At 37.6% G+C, this 21652-nt stretch overlaps 1 protein-coding gene across 4 annotated transcripts in view; it reads left to right on the forward strand.

Annotated features, from left to right (window-relative positions):
• The window catches only part of zgc:171482 (zinc finger protein), a 581354-nt gene that overhangs the window by 204082 nt on the left and 355620 nt on the right, over nucleotides 1-21652 (forward strand). For 3 of the 4 annotated variants that reach the window (XR_007934135.1, XR_007934137.1, XM_051922949.1), the window contains one exon: nucleotides 11293-11452. Coding sequence is in view for 1 of the 4 variants with exons in the window: in XM_051922949.1 (XP_051778909.1) it covers nucleotides 11293-11452 (160 nt within the window). In the remaining 3 variants the exon portion in view is untranslated. The remainder of the gene's footprint in view (nucleotides 1-11292; nucleotides 11453-21652) is intronic. The other variant, XR_007934136.1, reaches the window with a different exon arrangement.

Here is a 21652-nt window from a genome sequence, read left to right on the forward strand (position 1 = left end):
ACTTTTTAGCTGTTAGGAGAAGTAGCACAGTAACTTTCCTTTCCTGGGCTCATACAGCTTGGATTTCTGCAGTAACGAGAGCTTTCAGTGACTCACAGCTCAGTCGGCCCTGTCCAGGCCCCACATATTTGAATTGAACAGTGCTGGCAAGTAGAATTTTTATTTTTATATATTATTTTTGGTTTTCATAAAACAATGATACTCCCACTTTTTATTGCTATCTTAAATAGTGTGAAATGTGAGGGAAGGAAAAAACTGTCTTTTTCAGAAGAACATAATCAGAGCTCTCCTTAATTTATTGAAGCATTATGATTCCTGATTCTAATGAAACACCACATCTCCTATATTTCATTTCACTTAGTACAAAAATGTTTGCCCTGGATGTAAGCCTGTTGTGTCAACCCAGTCAGTCCTACTTTGAGTCAAATGGATTGTAACTTCATTCAAATTGAACAGTATGAGGCACAGTTTTTTATTTGTACCAGGGCTCTAAAGAAAAGCTCCCTTGAATTTTTGGGGATGTTAGCTATCCAATAAGGTATCATAATCATCAACAGCATTATTTTCATTCTACATTTCCTGCTGAAGGTAATTTTAACAACATGCTGGGCTGAGCCCACAAGGCCTTCCCATACACACCAATTTCCTCTAGCCCATCTTGGAGGATACTCAGGCTCTCTCAGGTCAGTTGAGAGATACCTGTATATTCCTCTGCACCTCGATCTTCTCCCTGTAAGCCATGACTGATGATACTTTCCATTGTGGTGTCCAGAGTGCATCCTTAATCCTTTCTCAAACCACCTCAACTGGCTTCTCTTTATCCAGAGAAGCAGTGGTCCTCCTGTATTACCCAGCTCTTTTCCCTGTTCTGGAGAGTTAGCTTAGCAACAATTTACAAGGATCTCATTTTGACCTCTTATACTCACAACGTCATTTTTTCAGTGACCTTCCAGAGTTTGTGACCCTAGGTAAAGATGGGAATGTAGACTTACTGGAAGTCAAACAGTTCCATCTACAGACTGGGAGAGAACCATGATCTTGGATTTGGAGATGCCAGTACTTGGCTGTGAACCATTCTATTGCGCACCAGAGATGTTATACTGAGTACTTCTGCAAACAGCAAAGATGTAACACTTGGGTTCTCAAACGGGATGCCTTCTGAAATTCACCACCATCTTTACATCTTGTTCATGAAAATCATGAGCAAGAGAGGGGATTAGACTCGCCCTTGCTGGAGTCTGCTGTCAGCTTTGTACGGTCTCAATTTAAAAGCAAGTGTGTACACTTAACTCTCACTGTACAAATACAGGAATGGAATGGCATGCAGCAGAGGCTCCAGAACCCGGCTTGTCCATTGTTTGACTGCAAGTAAAGAATCCAAATTACTTCATCAGAATCTAAGGTTCAGGTATTGGACAGAGGTTTCATTACAGTACCCATGGATTGACTTTCCCATGAAGTTTGAAGTGACTGGAAGTGTTCTTTTTTCCCCCCTATATAAAAATAGGTTCCACCACCGTAGTTTGTCAGGTCTGAAGCACTTTCCCCATCTTTCATGTAGCATTAAAAACACAATTTAGTGAAGAAAATGACACAATATCCAGTGCTTTCAGTTTCTCCAGTCAGATTTCTAACATCCTTTGCCATTACAGAGCTTTTTAATCACTGCAGTCAGACATGGACACAATGTCAAACAGTGCTTCTGGCATCGCCTCCTCTGAGGAGGGTGCCTACCAGGTTTAATAGTTTCTTGAAATGTTTCTGACTCAAAACAATATCAACAGGGTCAATGTTTACCCACCATTTTTGAAAAAAAAAAGCCTGGGCAGTGTGCTGTTATTGCTTTGGAGTCATTGGTTTGCCAGAACAAGCTTAACTGACCTGGGAGCAGGAATGGGAACATGAGGAATAGATTTTGCTTAAAGTTAAATTGCTTGAAGCAATTATAACATTACAATAACTTGAAAAATTATTTCATGTTTTTGTTTTTAGTCAACTAGATTACTGTAGTGCACTCCTAACAGGCCTACCTAAGAAACACAACAATCGGTTGCAATTAGTGCAGACTTCAGCAGTCAGAATTTTAACTAGAAAATGAAAATCGAAGCGCATCCTACCAGTTTTAGGGTCATTACATTTGTTACTGACTTTAAAATACTACTAATGGCGTAAAAAGCCTTAAATACTCTTGTCCCTTCTTATATTTTGGAGTGCTTGTCCCCCTATGCTAAAAATCGTAATCTTAGATTTTCTAATGGTGTTCTGATTATAACTGCAAGAGCCAAGCTTAAAAGAAGTGGTGAGGTGGCCTTTTGCTCTTATGCACCTAAAATCTGGAATACTTTACCATTAGAAAGTCAGTAGGCTAATAGTTTGCAACATTTATAAAAACTGCTAAAAACCCATTATTTTAATTTGGCTTTTTCATAGCTACATTTTAGTTGTATTCCTAATATTCCATATTGGCATAGAATTATCATATTCTTCAGGGATTTGAAAACTTTACTAATCTCTGCTTTTCTCTGCTGTCTTTTCCGGTTCTTCTCTGATGGTGATTTGCGTCACCTCCTAATCAGGGCACCATGTAGCCAGCTGTGCTGATGGAATGAAGGCGGGTGCCTCAGCTGTCTACGAGACCAACTTCATTGAATCCTTTCATATGAAGCATGAAAACAAAGGACTGATTTAGGGACATTTATGTTAGGTAGAATGCCAAGGGGCGGACTTTTGGCCTTGGAACCCCTGCAGATCTTAACTGGAGTTTTTTTTTTTTACTTTCTCATATACAAAGTATAGGGAAAGCATTGTAATCATCCAAAAATTCGACCTCAAGATTTTGATGAATCTTGACGTTTTAGACCTCCCTGAGTCCGATTTACTTTCTCATAGGGAAAGTATTGTAATCATCCAAAAATTCAATTCTGAGATTTTGATGAATCTCGACATTTTAGACCTCCCTGAGTCTGAAAATACCATTTTTGGAAATATGTCTCTGTGTGTGTGTGTGCGTGTGTGTGTGTGTGTGTATATGTAAACACAATAACTTGAGTACGCTTTCAGTTAGGTCAAACAAATTTTGCATGCAAGTATTAGGTACAAAACGTACATTTGTGTGAAATTTTGAGCCATTTCCGCTAACTGGAAGTGGTACTTTTTTATTCATGCAGTTGCAGTGTCTGATTTATTCAACTTTAGTTTTATAATAATTGTTAAATATATTATTAATTTGACTCGATTTGTTGTTGATGGTTCTTTAATGTAAATAATATAAAAGTATAATTGTTGTCTTGTGGTTTATTCCTCAAGTATCCATCCCCTTATCTGAGTATACGAGAAAGTCTAGGGCAGGGGTGGGCAAATTCATTCCTGGAGGGCCGCAGTGGCTGCAGGTTTTTGCTCCAACCCAATTGCTTAATAAGCAGCACTTACTGCTCTAGAAATTCTTCTGCTTCATTTTAGTTATCTCCCTCGTTAAGATTATGAACGCTTATTGCTTATTTAAGTCTTAAACAGCTGCATTCTTGGTTTTTAATTGCTCCTTATTATCAATAAGATGCAAATGACAAAAGAAACCAGCAGTTATCCATTTTGCTTTTTACCCTTTACACCTGTGTGTATTTATCGTGCACTATTTGGTTTAATTAAATACTTGGAAGGAAAGAGAAGAGAAAAAAGTGAAGGATTGAGAATTACCCATCCGTTTTACACTTCAAAGTATTTGGATGATATCCTTAGAATGGAAAAAAAAAATCTAGGATATGAGAATGACTTGACATAGCAGAGTTAAAGCACTAACAAGCCATGAAATGTAATTATTGGCAAGGATTGTTTTCTAATTAATCAGCTGGGTTGGAACAAAAACCCGCAGCCACTGCGGCCCTCCAGGAATGAATTTGCCCACCCCTGGTCTAGGGGAGACCAGTCCCGATTTTTGTATTGTTTTTCTTCTGTCCTCCCTGCAATCTGACCTTATCACTAGACTCATCTTTAGAGATTTACATCATGATACTGTATATAAGGACACTATTTCCCATTGGGATTAATAAAGTATCTATCTATCTATCTATCTATCTATCTATCTATCTATCTATCTATCTATCTATCTATCTATCTATCTATCTATCTATTCTTCTACTTGATATTTATCTGTTTTTTAGATTGTATAGATTTATTTGTTTTTTATTTGTTATTTATTCATTAATATTATTGCCTAATCTTATTTGTTTTTCTTTTCTTGTAACTTTTTTTTTGAGCCTCATTGTTTGTATGGAAAATGTGCTATATAAGTAAATGTTCTTGTTGTTATTAAGCATAAATTAATAGAGACATTAATATGTGCACCAACATCATTACTGGTGGTGGTGCATGTGATTGCAAATGGTAGCTCAGTCTAAGAAAGCACATAGCCTGGTGTTTTGCAGAGGAGCTTACAGGTGGCTCTCACTATGAATTACACTTTCTATACAAGACTAAATTTGTTAAATATTATATAGCTACTGAGATTTATGGGTGTTATGATTTAAACCTCCAAAACACCTTACCCAAATTCAACTCTTCATTATTTAATTGAATTATATTTTACTAAACATTAAAACCAATGAAAAGAAAAATATAATCCTAAAGTAAATAATACCAAAATCAACAATAAATCACTAAATCATAAGTTGCACAAATTCAAAATTCTAGATTTAAATAACAAAGGAAAAAGCCAAAAATATATAAAACCAAGATGGTTAGAAGGCTATAAAGCTCACAAAAAGGAGGCAGAGAATATGAGGAACTAATTTTATAGCAAGGAGGCTCTGGGAACTGAAGTCTTTAAATAATCTTCAGGTATCTGCAACCCTAATTACTGCAGCACCTGACATCATTAATCTAATTAGATTTCACATCCCAGCAGAGATGTAACAAAAAGAGTACAGAATTTTAAGGAAACACACAGCATAAGAAAATCAAGAAACGTGGGCATTGGAAAATAACAAAGCAAAAGAAGAATGAAAATTGGAAAGAGGTTCTGCAGCAGTAATAACAATGGGCAGTATGGTGACATAATAGAGCTGCTTTTTTGTAGCTCGAGGTATCTGGGTTTGCAAACATGATCATACAGTAGTGGGCTTTCCACTTTCATAATTGTTTTGATTTTATTAAATTTCACGGCATCATAGTGAAGGGAATTGTGTGGTGCAGATTTAGAAACAACTTAAAATAATTTTCAAATGGAAGCTAGACAGTCAAGTAGTTAAAAACAGAAATCGATAAATTTGTACTTATGGCAAAAAAAAAAAAACTGTAAACAAATAGTTCATTAAAACTAAAATCATTTTGTACAGATATTTAAGATTTCAAACACAGAATTCATAAAGGAATTCTCTACCTAAAAATAATTTTTTAATATGTTACTTGCTCCATGTGCTTTGTACTATTCATGCATAATGGAGAGACATACGTTTATGACGTAATAGAAGCCAATAGCAACCAGTGTTGTACAACCACAATATGAAAAATTTTCATGGAAAAGAGAAAACAGTGCACACATAGACAGGAAACATAAGCCCACATGTGGAGGAATTTTTTAACAGTAGACAGGACTCCTGACCAACAAATAAGGGGGTAAGGCAGGTCTACAATTCAAATTGGCCGTCAGAAGTTTGTAAGCACAGCTTTGAAATAAATTAAATAATGACGCATAAACCAGTGCAGTCTAACCAGTAGGAGGTTTATATGGTTGTGTAGTTTGGTTTGAGGCAAGACTCTTGAAGTACCAACACTTTAAATAAATTATAATCCATAAATGTTTGTCGCAATAGAACCATAAAGGGGTGCTACTGTGGACAATCTCAAATAACCACTTCAGGAGTTGGAACAGCTGTATGTCCAGCTGACCCTTTTTGCAGGAGCACTGCAGTATTTTATCCTCAAGTGCTTTAAGACAAGACTATCATGATTACAACAAAAAATAAGGAGAAATAAAACCATCAATGACCGAGGGTTTATATTAAGAGAGACAATCAAGTTTCCACACTGCGCAAGACTTAAAACTCCCTTGAAACTTCTTGGGAGTCTATAGCTGATGGATTGGAAGAGTTTTACGAAATGAAACTAAACAGATTATCAAGGCAATTTAGTCATAAGCTTAAGATAAATTTATTTTTGCTAATGTTGTCTGTAACAAAGTATAATCCAAACTGCAGTGTTGTTTGTGCATCACCTGGTTCTGCTTAAAATTGAGAAAGCAGCTTGTAACTCCAAATGGTTTGTTTACCCATTGCTACCTGAATGCACTAGGAGGCATTGGAACATCTACCTGGAGATTTCATGCTGAAACACTGACAACTCTTTTATAATTAAAAAATCATTGGCAGAGGCAGGCCATACAGCAAAGAAGGAATACTGTAAATATTTAATCAGATCACCACCAAATGTTCCACTGATGGGGAATGCCAGTTTCTAAAGCTCAAAGCTGCCTGTGAGGATGTTCAAAGTCACAGTGTTTGAGGTGCAGTAAAATGCTCACAGGTGCAGCCATATGTTATGTGAAGAAGGCTGTTAGTACTTGAGGGGGAGGGGAATTAGTGACATGTCTTTTCAAATTGGACTTTCACAGAAAAGGATGGTCTCTTTGAAGTCTGCAGGGAAAACAAAAAAGGAAGAGTTAGTTATGCTTAGATTATGTATACACTATGACTGACATGCACTATTGCAGGGTTTTCAAACTCCGGTCCTGGAGGGCCCCAGTAGCTGCAGGTTTTCATTCTAACCCTTTTTTTTAATTGGTGACCTGTTTTTGTTGCTAATTAACTTCTTTTGAATTAATTTTAATTGACTTGTTTTTTAAGATTTGTTTCCCTAAATCGTTCATCAATTCATTGTTCCTCTGAATTGCTTCATTTCTTTCCTTAAATGGCACCCAAACAGAAATGAAATGTGAAGTGAGTGACCCAATAAAAGACCAACTAAGTCAGGGCCTCAAACTCCAACCAATTTCACTCCAAGCAGTTGCTTAATTAGGCGCTTGTTGTTAATTAAACCTGTTCTTAAATTCCATGGCTTGTTGCTTCACTCATTGTGTAATAGCAGACATTTCTGAAATTGTTGTTTTTCTCTTTTCTAAGAGCACTGTTGAAATGTTTTGTGGACCTGAGCAGATCAGCATTCCTGAGACCTTTGTCTTTCTTTATTTTCAGATATTGTATGATGGACACAGTTTGCCGGTGATGTTTTGGCTCATTTTGTATCTTACTATTGTTTAGAAGCTAATTAAGGAAAAAGAAACAATTAAGGGGCCTGAGTCTTCAAGAGCAATTCAAATAAAATTAATTCAAAAGAAGTTAATTAGTAGCAAAAACTGGTCACTAATTAAGAAAAGGGTTAGAATGAAAACCTGCAGCCACTGTGGCCCTCCAGGACCGGAGTTTGAGAACCCTGCACTATTGGTACATACAGTAACAACATTGGTGTCACAGGCTCTCTATTTTGTGGTGCACTTTGATATAACCTAAATTGTGTGTAAAACTCCCCATATAAACCTTCTATTCATCTAGCCATTTCCTGAGTACATTTTATTCAAAAAACATCCTGTGTAAGGCATCATTATTAAAAAAGAGAACAATACTAAAAATATAAGGAAGTTCAGTTTGTCTTTGGCAAAGATTTAATTTTAACAAAAACAGATGACCTAAAAATGTGAAAGTAGTGCTATATAATTTGCAAACACCACTGAATAAACATTTGTTAACTTATATAATAGATTATTCTAAAACCTACTTGTTCACAGTCATGGTGGGTGTGTGACTATCCTTGGCAGCACTGGGTGCAAGGCAGAAACCATTACTAGACAGGACACCAGTCCATTCCTGAGTCCACTGACATGAGCCAATTTAGAATTGTCAATTAATTTAACGCAAAGTTTTGGAACGTAGAAGGAAAACAGAGATTTATTCCCATCCCTCAAACAAATATTATTGTTTTTTTTTCACAAAAGTATTGCATTATTACTCAGTAGTTATGGCGTTGCTTTGCTAAAGTACTGTGTTATTTTGAAAAAGTATTACAATTATTGCATTATTTCACAAACATCTTGCATACTACCGCTGTTATCATTATACAGGTGTTTGTATATTGGTTGTCTAGTGACAGTTTTCACAGTGAGATTTAACATTTGTGTTGCTTGCACTCAAGTATCAAAAATGGACCTAAAGATATAGGCATGTATTTAGTTTAATAATGTTTAATAAATTTAATGCAGATGTTTTACCTTATGCAGAGAAATAGCACAGAGCTAGCATTCTTGCCTCACTGTGCCAGGGTCTGTATTGGTTTTGCAAGTTCTCCATGTGAATTTTTGGATTGATTGATATTAGTGAGTGTACTTAAGTGTGTGTGATTACCACTGAATACTGGAAATGTGTCAAAAATGCTTCTCATTTAAGAAAATATGTTTAATCCATCATGTTATATGAAGTAAACAACATGCAACTCCTTTTTCCATCCCCAACCTGAGCACACAAACATCTGAGGTATGAACACTAGCTGCTCTGATCCCTAAATCATTGGCACATATGATGAATGTTTATTACTTATTTGATATTCTTAGCAGCATTTTTTATGACTCACACTTTTATTTGAAACTTCAATCACTGCTTATCAGTAGCACTGAATAACGAATACCCCCATCCAGTCCAAATCATCTGCCCCCGGTGCAGAAATGATTGTTTGAAATTTATATGGTTTGAAGTAAAGGGCACACAGACTCACATAGGCTAATGGTGGATACTATGTATTTTTGATGAGAATACTGCAAAAAACAAGTGCACACAAAGAATTACATTCATGGATTTTTTGTAGAATTATAGCTCATCCAGTAGGTTTACTGGGCCGTTCACATCACTTCAAGAGAGTCCCACCGAATCAACAAGTTGATTAAGAAGGCAGGCTTCAGTTATGGGATGTACTCTCAAGCCTTGGAGGTAGTAACGGAGGAGAGAATGAAGACAAAGCTGAGTGCCATTATGAACAATGCTGCACATCCTCTCTCTGACACCCTAATCCTGACGACTTTCAGCCAACAACTCATTCAGCAGAAGTCTGTCAAAAAACACTACTGGAGCTCCTTTATACCAACAGCAATAAATCTTTGTAATGCCTCATTCAGCCTACTCTTTTATCTTTAACAGAAAATAAAGTCAGAAATATTCTTCTTTTTGGATTTCATGTACAGTATCTTACAAATGTTAGTACACCCCTCACATTTTTGTAAATATTTTATTATTTCTTTTCATGGGACAACACTGAAGATATGACACTTTGATACAATATAAAGTAGTCAGTGTACAGCTTGTATAACAGTGTAAATTTGCTGTCCCCTCAAAATAACTCAACACACAGCCATTAATGTCTAAACCGCTGGAAACAAAAGTGAGTGCACCCCTAAGTGAAAAATGTCCAAAATGTGCCCAAAGTGTCAATATTTTGTGTGGCCACCATTATTTTCCAGCACTGCCTTAACTCTCTTGGGCATGGAGTTCTCTAGAGCTTCACAGGTTGCCACTGGAATCCTCTTCCACTCCTCCATGACGACATCACAGAGCTGGTGGATGTTAGAGACCTTGTGCTCCTCCACCTTCCGTTTGAGGATGCCCCACAGACACTCAATGTCTGGAGACATGCTTGGCCAGTCAGGCACCTTTACCCTCAGTTTCTTTAGCAAGGCAGTGGTCATCTTGGAGGTGTGTTTGGGGTTGTTATCATGTTGGAATACTGCCCTGCGGCCCAGTTTCCGAAGGGAGGGGATCATGCTCTGCTTCAGTATGTCACAGTACATGTTGGCATTCATGGTTCCCTCAATGAACTGTAGCTCCCCAGTGCCAGCAGCACCAAACCCTGACACTCCCACCACCATGCTTGACTGTAAGCAAGACACACTTGTCTTTGTACTCCTCACCTGGTTGACACCACACATGCTTGACACCATCTGAACCAAATAAGTTTATCGTGGTCTCATTAGACCACAGGACATGGTTCCAGTGATCCATGTCCATAGTCTGCTTATCTTCAGCAAACTGTTTACGGGCTTTCTTGTGCATCTTCTTTAGAAGAAGCTTCCTTCTGGGACGACAGCCATGCAGACCAATTTGATGCAGTGGGCAGCGTATGGTCTGAGCACTGACAGGCTGACCCCCCCCCACCCCTTCAACCTCTTCAGCAATGCTTGCAGCACTCATACATCTATTTTCAAAAGACAACCCTGGATATGACACTGAGCACGTGCACTCAACTTCTTTGGTCGACCATGGCGAGGCCTGTTCTGAGTGGAACCTGTCCTGTTAAACCGCTGTGTGGTCTTGGCCACCATGCTGCAGCTCAGTTTCAGGGTGTTGGCAATCTTATTATAGCCTAGGCCATCTTTATGTAGAGCAACAATTCCTTTTTTCAGATCCTCAGAGAGTTCTTTGCCATGAGGTGCCAAGTTGAACTTCCAGTGACCAGTATGAGAGAGTGTGAGAGCGATAACACCAAATTTAACACACCTGCTCCCCATTCACACCTGAGACCTTGTAACACTAATGAGTCACATGACACCGGGGAGGGAAAATGGCTAATTGGGCACAATTTGAACATTTTTCACTTAGGGGTGTACTCACTTTTGTTGCCAGTGGTTTAGACATTAATGGCTGTGTGTTGAGTTATTTTGAGGGGACAGCAAATTTACACTGTTATACAAGCTGTACACCGACTATATTGTATCAAAGTGTCATATCTTCAGTGTTGTCCCATGAAAAGATATAATAAAATATTTACAAAAATGTGAGGGGTGTACTCACTTTTGTGAGATACTGCATGTATGTATTTGAAGGAGGTTGTTATTGTTGTTTGTTATAATATTCCTTGATCTTCCGTAAAAAACAAAATTTCTCCCTTGGAACAAATAAAGTACTATCTATCTATCTATCTATCTATCTTGGAATTACTGGAAATGTTTTAGCTTTAAAATGAGCATGTCTATAAAATGACTGATACTGATACAGATATTAATATCGTTTCACCTGCAACATGGATGGTATTCCTTCACAGGCTATATTTTAGTAACAGGTGGTATGTTGTGTGCCTATGTGCTTAATAAAAAAATAAAGATAGCTCAAATAATGTTTGTTTTTTTTTTCAAGTTGGATAGTATTTTGATCCTTAAAATATAAACAAGCGTTTTGTTCACCACCCGGGAATCCTGCCATTTTACCCTTCACCCTTCACTCCCACTGCTACTAAATAACATTCTTTCCTTCTTTCCTTTCCTAGGACAGCGATGAATGTGAAGTCGACAGGAATAAGTGCTGCACACTTTGCAATATGTTTTTCACTTCTGCGATCGTCGCACAATCCCACTATCAGGGGAAGACACATGCAAAGCGGGTGCGGCTTGTCCTTGGTGAGCCACCTAGCACCCCCAACACTACAGGTAGGAGAAGATAATGAGATGGTGTGTTAGCATTGTTGTCACAAGAATGAAGTGTCATAAAGATGAGATCCTGTAGTGGATAGAGCTTTGTGAAAGCAGGAGGAAGCTTTATGATGCTAATTTTGTTCACCAACTATTTAAACATTAGCAAGAGTTACATGAAATGTTCCCTGAAAGCAAGGCCCATTCATCTGCTTTACTTAACACTTTTCCGAAATGAGGCATGTGTTAATTCAATGCCATGGAGGCACACCCCCTGCAGTACCCAAAACAAATTATGCCATATGGTAATATGCCAAACAGAGATGATTTATTTTAAAATCATGCAATGATAATCACACATAAATCAGAAATTAATCTACTTATGCAAAATGACATGCCCTCCCTACCCTGTAGCGAGGATCTACTTTAACTTTAGCTGCACCTCAGTGATGTTTCATTTCCTTTGTTTGTTTTTGGTTCATACTAAGGAGTGTTTGCCCCTTTTATCCATTCTCTGCTTCAGTGCTCCTGATAAATGCAACAATTTGTATCATTCCAAGGCTCACTTTGAGGTTCTAGATTTGCACTAAAAAGCTGTTGTGGTTCCCTTTTAGGCACCTTAACCTTCTGCATGCTGCTGATACAGCATTTGCGAGTATTTTTTAATCCTGAAAGATGATACTTTATCAATTAGTATTATAAGTAATCATGTCATCATAAGAAAAAATGTATCGGTCCACTTCCCCTTGAAAACCCTTGATTCAAGAAATTGATTTAAATATTTCTTTTAAATGTGGAAATGAATGTTTAAAATTGGGCCTGAGGGACAGAGAATTGGTTTACATTTAGAAATCAGGCAAAAAACTGGAACATGGATTGTTAAACATGTTAAAAGTTATCATCAGTCCTTACAGTGTCATAGATACTCTTGGAATATTTTCATGTTTTATGGTAATGCCCAATTATGTTTTTAATAATTATAAACATTATTATTGTACTGCTATTGCAACACTGTTTTGTTTGTCATGGGTGTCGACATTTTATTTATTTTTTTGTCTATATGTTTACTTTTGATACATCTGTTGCCTGTAACGAGACACATTTTGTCATCATACTCCACCTATATAAGATGGTGGCACATCTTCTAGTATCATAGGTTTGGATCACTTTCCTGTTTATTATATGTTTGTTAAAGTAGAAATAACTAAACATTTCTTCCAAGAAGACTTTAGTAATATAAATATTTGGACTTTTGGATAGGACTCTTCCATTTATGTTTTTATTTATTTGTTGGCTTATTCTTGATGTACTGTATATTTAGTTAATTTATTTTCATTGTAATTGGAATTTTCTCATTTACCTCTTTGTAACACTATTTTAACTACATTGTAAGATAATGTGCTATATAAATAAATGCTGTTGTTTTGTTTTGTTTCTTTTGACCATCATTTTGTGCCTTGTGGTTTGGATTTAGATGATCAGTTTTCCTGCCTTTCACTCCATGTATTGATTTTCTGCCTGTCCACCCACTAAGATTTTTCCTGCCTGTTTTTGGTGCTTTCATTTTCCAAGTCTTTTTTTTTTATCAGTATTAAAGTATTCTGTTAAAGGGGAGACATGGCAGGTTTATAGAATAAGGGGCTAGTAGATGAATCAAAGTCAAAATACTGTTTTGGTTTCTACGAAAATAAAGCCTCATAAATGGGAGTAGGCCTCAGATAATCCACACAGCCTTCTTTACACGTCTAAACTCTCTGTATAGGTATCATACCAGACAGTCTATTGCCAAATTCAAATGTCAGGCTTCATGCCTGCACATGCTCAAAAATGAAGCTAAATCTTTTAAATATCAAAAAATTCTAAATGTCCAGAGATGATTAGAGGGACACAGTAAATCCTTTAGTCCCAGGGAAAACAAAGACAAACTTTCTTAATATTTAAAGATTTTTTGAAGGACAAAAGGATTAACAAAAAATAAAGGCAGGAAAATTGGCAAGAGTAGGTTTTACTAAAAGAGGCAAACCCAATAGTAAACGAATGCAATAATCCACAAACAGTAAACAGTACCTTTAAACAGAGGAGGACCTGAAATCACAAAATCCAATAACAAATAAGGGAAAAATCAAAAACAGGAATCAAAGCTAAGATGAAATACTGACGTTCCAGTGTAACTAGAGTTTTGCCGTAAATGCTAGCCAAGGCAGTATCCCATCTGCCTAATCAGATCCTAAAGGAGACAGGGCAGATAAACAAAAATCGTAAGGCATTTGATTGTCTGTTTGTTTCTCTATTTGTTTGACTGTCTGTTTATTTGCTAATCGTGCAAAAACAGCAGAACTGATTTTTACAAAACTTTGCCTGTGCCTTGCTGTTGGTCCAAATTAAAATATAGGCTATACTTTAATAATAATAATACACTTTATTTATACATTGCGCCTTTCTGAGAACTCAAGGACACCGAGCAAACAATAAACAAATAAATACAAGACACATTATAAACAACTTAAATTTGGTATTTCTAAGCTCGGTAGGTAATGAATTCCAAAGCTTGGAAGCAGAACGGCTGAATGCTCTGCTCCCCATAGTGGTTAGACGGGCGAGAGGGACTGTCAGATGGATGGAGGAAGAGGATCTAAGGTTACAAGAGGGAATGGCAACATGGAGAAAGTTGGACAGATATGGAGGGGCAAGGTTATGAATGGCCTTAAATGTTAATAGCAGAATTTTAAAATCAATTACTGTATACCAGGAAGAGGGGCTATAATGGGAGGGGGGCAACTCAGAAACTAGCACCCAAGCATGGACTACAATTCCCAGCAGACAGCAGAAGCATGCTTGAGCTGTGGGGAAGGATATCATCTTTAGCATGCACAAAGTTTCAAGTGCCAACCAAAGCAGAATCTCATTGTTCTTTTCAACGGACTTGGATAACATTTTAATTGTCTCGCAGGATTACAGCTTTTGTCTAAGTGTACGTCTTATTATCTCATTGTAGGTTGTCTTTAGCTATTGCGAGTTTCCAAAAGACAGTTTTCTCCCAATTTACATATGCCTATGTAACGCCGGGTATTTTGCCTAGTAAAACAATACAAAAGAATTAATAAACATCAAAAAACACAATAAATTCTAAACAAACCAAAAACAGAATTAACAATAACATATATAAAAATAATATTCAAAAACATCCATCCATCCATCCATTTTCCAACCCCAAGGCAGGAACCACAAACTTAAAAATAAAAGAAAACATACCAGAAGATCAATAAATCGTGCCTTCAAAACCAAAACAATAAATTATTACAAGAAAGCCCAAAACACTAAGTCATAAAAGCACACAGAAAGGTTTGTTTAAATTTCTACAGTCCTGGTCACCAGGATAAATGTGACACTGGCTTATAAATCATCATGATCTTGATGTCACCATGTGTGACTTCCAGGACGGCACCATCTGTAATGGGCTGTCATGGCAACAAATCCACAAAATAGCAGCACACACAGAAAATGAAAATAAGATCTGTAAATATTTCAACTTGTTCAAACTGATGCTAGAAGTTAAAAACAAATGACAGAATTGCATTCTGTGATATAGAAACCCTGAAATGAGAACACAACACAAAAAAGAGCAAAGGGGACCATAATAAACATACTGTTTTAAATCATTTATATCACCATAGCACTTAAAAATCATAATCCTTGAATCTTTCCAACCTAAAAAACAGACAGATACATTTTGTTCTCATGATAACAAACCATTCACAAGATCCATGCATACACTGAGAAGACTATCATTCTTCTTCATCTTCTTCTCTTGGCTGCTGTGGTTAGGAGTTGCCACAGCGGATCACCTTTTTCCATACCTTCCTGTCTTCTGCATCTTGTTCTGTTACACCCACCTGCATGTCCACTCTCACCACATCCATAAATCTTCTCTTAGGCCTTCTTCTTTTGCTGTTGCCTGGCAGCCCTATTCTTAACATCCTCTTCCCAATATACCCAGCATCTCTCCTCTGCACAACTCCAAACCAACGCAGTCTCACCTCTCTGACTTTGTCTCCCAACCGTCCAACCTGAGCAAACCCTCTAATGTACTCATTTCTAATCCTGTTCATCCTCGTCACACCCAATGCAATTCTTAACATCTTTAACTCTGCCACCTCCAGCTCTGTCTCATATATGGGGAAAATAAAATAGTAGAAAAAATGGAACTGTGAAATTTTAGGAGTATGATGGGTCCAGGAATGACCTTTTCTAATTTTAATGCCTACCCCAATATTAATTAAAAACTGAATATGACACCAATGAATACAGTAAGCATGTTATATTAGTGCAAAATAACTTCTAAGAATCTACACCATCAGTGACTGAGAGATGCCCATGCCAAATTTAGGGTGTTATCCTTTGAGGTCTCCAGCATTGCCCTATGCCAACTCAAAAGTGGAGTGTCCTGTCCCAGTCTTGATGTAATAGGTTATGCATGTTCTTCAAGTTCTACTGTGTGTGTTTCAAAAACATTTTCTATGGAAACCAAAACAACTCATAGTATGATGCAGGATTATAAAGTTCAAAGTGAGGAACACAAGTCAGAGGTTCAAGCACAGTTCCTTTATCCTACAGGGCAGAGCATTGCCAGAGAAAGTCAGAATGCGTTATAAGAATCTGTCCTCAATGGGACATTTAAAATGATAGACCTGATGCTAGAAACACTGTTGATTGCCATTAATGAGTTATTTGTAAGGTTTTGTGCTTTGTCTCTTTAATGAGTGGCACAGGGTCAGTTGGAGATTAATTAAGGGAAGCTGCTAGGCTGCCTACATAAAGTCATTAACTCGAGCATTCAAGTGCCTAACAGCGGAAGGAGTGAACCCCCAGAGCTGGCAAGCAGCAGCAGCAACCTGGCAACCGTACCAATGAGGGCCCATTCTTTATTAATAGATTTTCCCAGATTTACATCATTGTGTATGCTGCATTGTAATAAATGACCCTAAGACTAGACACACTCACAAATCATAGCACCATGTTAGCAGTGTTTTTTTCAGCATACTTAGGCTGAAGTAATGCTGGAGTGTAAAGAGTATGCAACATCACAAATACAAGAGTAGTCATATGCCATCTTTCCCCTTCTTTAATATTTGCTAAAGCTACCGTAGTACTGTTGTTCAAACACAAATTGCTCTTGGGTGCCCTGCATTACCTCTGTGGAGAGGCACTTCTCCATTGTCTCCTAAAAATGCTAACTAATAGCTCCACTCTTCATTAAACCTGGGTTGCCTACTGCAACTCTCAGACACTCATCCATTCTTCCATGCATCCACCCATTATCCATTCATTGCCTCACTGTTACGCTGTACAGTATATTAGTAGGCAAGGCAGTTAAATCTTCTCAGTAATACTAAACTATCTGTCTCTCCTTGTTCGTTTTTTGATTTGATTTTTGCTCATGCTTCATGTTGTAGATTCTTTTACTCTGACTTAATTCTGGGCCACAAGATACCAGTGCACAATCGCTTTTCTCAGCATGGCTCTAATGATTATAATGATTTAGAATGCTGTCATTCTGGGTAGTTTTCCTTCTGCTGTACAGGAAACAATGTGGATCTTTGATTGGGCATTCCTACAAACTTACTACTTGATCATAATATTTTAATATTATCAGAATTGTGGAGTGGATTTGGTTTTTTTTTCTGAGGATATAGAATAACCAGCATTAAAAGAGCTAAACCATTGTATTGAATTAGGCTCACATCACCTTCCGCAAGCTTTCACCCTATCTTTTAATATTCAATTGAATTGAATTGTATAAGTTTGAGAAATGATGGACAGGACCTTTAAACAAGTGAATAGAGTGGAATGAATGTATATTCATTTGTCGTGAGTCCGGCTCTCTCTAAAGGTTATCACTTCTTCCACATTCATGCACACACGCTTACAATAAAGCGTCCTAGACAGCATTTCCCAGGTTGTCACCAAGCCATTATTATCTCTGCAGCCAAGGCGCTCACTCATGCTCTCCCTCTCTCCCCCTCTCTCTCTGGCGAGCCCAGCATGTGTGATACACAAACTGTAGGAGCCGATCACCTCTAGAGATGTGCCCACCTGGTAGCACTTTTCAATCACTTTTCTCTCTTTTCTTTTAAATGGCTTTTAGTAGCAGCCTGAAGGAAAGGCAGCTGGAAATGTGTGATATCAGTAAAATGAAAAGGAGGAGGCTGTTCACCTCTGAACACAGAGCCATCCAAAAATTCACTTTACAGAACTGGGACAGCTGCATGCTTCAGTGCATCTTTGGAAAAAAAAATATGTTAACGAAACAGCATTCTTACCTCCAGGGCCTGGCCTTTATGGATTGTCACATTAAATAGAGCCGAACTGGTTCAATATCTTTCTCTCCTATCCCTATTAATCAATATTAGACAATCGAATTTCTTAGATTTAGGTTAACTGAGGGAAATAGAATGTTTACAATGACTGACATTTTTCAACAATGCAACCCATACATGTGGAATAAGAGCTGCTTTGACAAAGACTGTTCAAGGTGCTGGGGTAAGCTTTATAATAATGAAGTAGCACTGGTGCGAAGGAAGTATTTCTCTTAAGTTAACAACACACGGTCCAGTCGCATGTTGTTTTTCAGATATCTTAGAATTGTTAAAGCTTGCCATGTTGTCTCCCTGTAGTTTCATGTTAGTGTAAGTGTGAATGATTGTGATAAAAGGGGATGTGATGTTTTACAAAGAATTTAAGACTTGTAAATTTGGGTTTGTCTGTATCTCATTTTTTCCTCCCGCTTAATACTTTAGTTTTGCTCTCACTTTCAAGGGATCCAGTTTAACTCAATTTATTTTATTTGTATTTAAATATTTACAGATATAACCTAAAAGGAGAACTGTAACATAAAAAAGTAATGTTAACTATAAAGAAAGAAACATGCAGAAATATATAAAGTGTGGCTGAAATAACATAAACCAGCATTTCTCAACCTTTACTGTCTCCTTTTCAAATTTATTGTCAATGCAGACGTGGAGTGAGTGTGACTATAAGAGTATACATATACTGTATACTATACATATATATATATATATATATATATAAATTATTATTAAATTATTAAATTATATATATATATAAACTATACACCGATCCCTCTCCCACTTGGACAGAGGCAGTGGTGCTGTAAGAATTATGTTTCTGGACTTCTCTAGTGCCTTCAACACAATCCAACCTCTGCTCCTTAGGGACAAGCTGACAGAGATGGGAGTAGATTTATACTTGGTGGCATGGATCGTGGACTATCTTAAAGACAGACCTCAGTATGTGCGTCTTGGGAACTGCAGGTCTGACATTGTGGTCAGCAACACAGGAGCGCCACAAGGGACTGTACTTTCTCCGGTTCTGTTCAGCCTATATACATTGGACTTCCAATACAACTCGGAGTCCTGCCACGTGCAAAAGTTCACTGATGACACTGCTATCATGGGCTGCATCAGGAGTGGGCAGGAGGAGGAGTATAGGGACCTAATCAAGGACTTTGTTAAATGGTGCGACTCAAACCACCTACAACTGAACACCAGCAAAACCAAGGAGCTGGTGGTGGATTTTAGAAGGCCCAGACCCCTCATGGACCCTGTGATCATCAGAGGTGACTGTGTGCAGATGGTGCAGACCTATAAATACCTGGGAGTGCAGCTGGATGATAAATTAGACTGGACTGCCAATACTGATGCTCTGTGTAAGAAAGGACAGAGCTGGTTATACTTCCTTAGAAGGCTGGCGTCCTTCAACATCTGCAATAAGATGCTGCAGATGTTCTATCAGACAGTTGTGGCGAGTGCCCCCTTCTACGTGGTGGTGTGCTGGGGAGGCAGCATTAAGAAGAAAGATGCCTCACGCCTGGACAAACTGGTAAGGAAGGCAGGCTCTATTGTTGGCATGGAGCTGGACAGTTTGACATCTGTGGCAGAGCGACGAGCGCTCAACAGGCTCCTATCAATTATGGAGAATCCACTGCATCCACTAAACAGTATCATCTCCAGACAGAGAGAGCAGCTTCAGCGACAGACTGCTGTCACCGTCCTGCTCCACTGATAGACTGAGAAGATCATTCCTCCCCCAAACTATGCGACTCTTCAATTCCACCCGGGTGGGCAAACATTAACATTATACAAAGATATTGTCTGTTTTTTACCTGCATTATTATCAATCTTTAATTTAATATTGTTTTTTGTATCAGTAAGGTGCTGCTGGAGTATGTGAATTTCCCCTTGGGATTAATAAAGTATCTATCTATCTATCTATCTATCTATCTATCTATCTATCTATCTATCTATCTATCTATCTATCTATCTATCTATGAGTGGGGGGTTGCACCCTATTTGTGAAATGGCCACAGTTATAATCAGGGATAAATGTTACCACTTTGGTGACCCACTTGCACACCCAAAAACAGCACACTGCCACCCACTGGTGTCATCCCGCAACCCGTGACAAACACTGACATAAACCCCACATACAGTATAAAGGAGTGTAATTATGAAATAACTAAGACCTAGTCCATACTAACATGGATAAATTTGAAAACTTACAGGGGAAAATTTCTTGATCCCAAACTCCTCTTGATCCCCAGTTTAATTTGTTGATAGAGTATATATGCTCTCTTGACTCCAGGAAGTATATAAGAATTTTATTTAACATAGATGCCTCTGGAGCACATCATACAAGATGTCATTATTGCATTGTAATCACTGTAATCATTGTGGATGGGAAAACTGAGTTCTTGAAGAACTGAGAAGAAAGTACAGTTATCCTTTGATCAGGCACAGACTTCAGTTTTGCCACGATAATTCACTCATCTTTACAGTGGGGACAGTCACTAACTTCTTTGCATCAACAGATGGGAACAGCACCTTGAAACACTCGACTGTTTCACTGTATTTGCATTTTCTAGACTCCCAGTCTATAGTTTACAAGGCATTGGCAAATGTAAATTCACTTAGAACTTTTAAAAGCAGTTTTATTTCATCATCTATTCAGGCAAAAAATGTCTGTTTTGTTTTTTTCCCCATTCTTTCAGCATTTCAATTTATTTCAGGATTGCTCCATAAACAAAAAATTACTTGGCTGACATAAGGACATATGGCCATTAGGCAAGATTTATGCATTTTTGGCATTTCAGTGTGGATGACAAACTCAATTAAAACAATCTGAAAATGCTAGTGTGGACAGAAAACTCCTAAAATGCAAACAGCCTTTCAAATTTATCCATGCTACTGTGGACTAAAATCTCAATTCCAAAAATAACCTACAAGAGGGAGCCATAATAGGTTGACTGCCAAAAAGTTCTGACTTTGTAACTGAACTGAAAAAGTGAAATTGTTTCATGTATTAAGGGCAACTTCTGCTTTAAAAAAGTAACACATGGTAAATGAAAGCAAACAGCATCAGGAAGGAGAAACAGTAGACACAAGTCAAAACGTGATAGATGGACAGTTCTCAGAATAGACGCTAAATCCACAAAAGCACTGGGTAAAAATTTTCCACAAAACATAATCAGTAAATTTGTGTCTAATCAAAATCTAATCAATGTGGACTTCAAAATTCTACAATTTATAGCATGGTTGCCATTCATTATTTGCTTCTGTCCATCTCCAATTTCCAAGGAGCATAATGCCTAGACCACTGAGAAATGGAAAAAAGTATTATGGTCTGATAATTAATTTTTCATCCTATTTCCTACATCCAGATAGGAATATGTTTGGAGAAAGCCAAAGGATGCCTTCAACCTATGATGGCAATTGCTACATGTTAAACATTTTTGGGGATCCGTAATTGTATAGGCAACCATCTTGTGGAAGTCATTAGCTGTGATGATATAAAATAGCCATATAATATGAAGGCATGCACCCTGTGGTTCAGACGGTTCACTCAGGATATTCCAAGATCATATTGTGCCTGTACACACTATTAACTAAGTTAAGATTTGTTTCATCACTGAAGTTTGATTTTTGTAGGGCACAGAGTGAGAAATAGAGTTCTACCTCCTTCATCCCTAAAGAACTGGAAGTTTTTCTTCTTTTAGATTTGTGTAAAATCCTACTATACAAAGTGAAGAACCCATAAAACAGCATATAACATTATTCCAAGAAGGACTAAAGCTATTCTGAAGACAAAGGGCGACCCTTCTTCTTATTAGCTCTTTGATATTAATATAATGGTAGGTGTTCC

Source organism: Erpetoichthys calabaricus, chromosome 2 (assembly GCF_900747795.2).
Source record: "Erpetoichthys calabaricus chromosome 2, fErpCal1.3, whole genome shotgun sequence".
Classification (NCBI taxonomy): domain Eukaryota; kingdom Metazoa; phylum Chordata; class Cladistia; order Polypteriformes; family Polypteridae; genus Erpetoichthys; species Erpetoichthys calabaricus.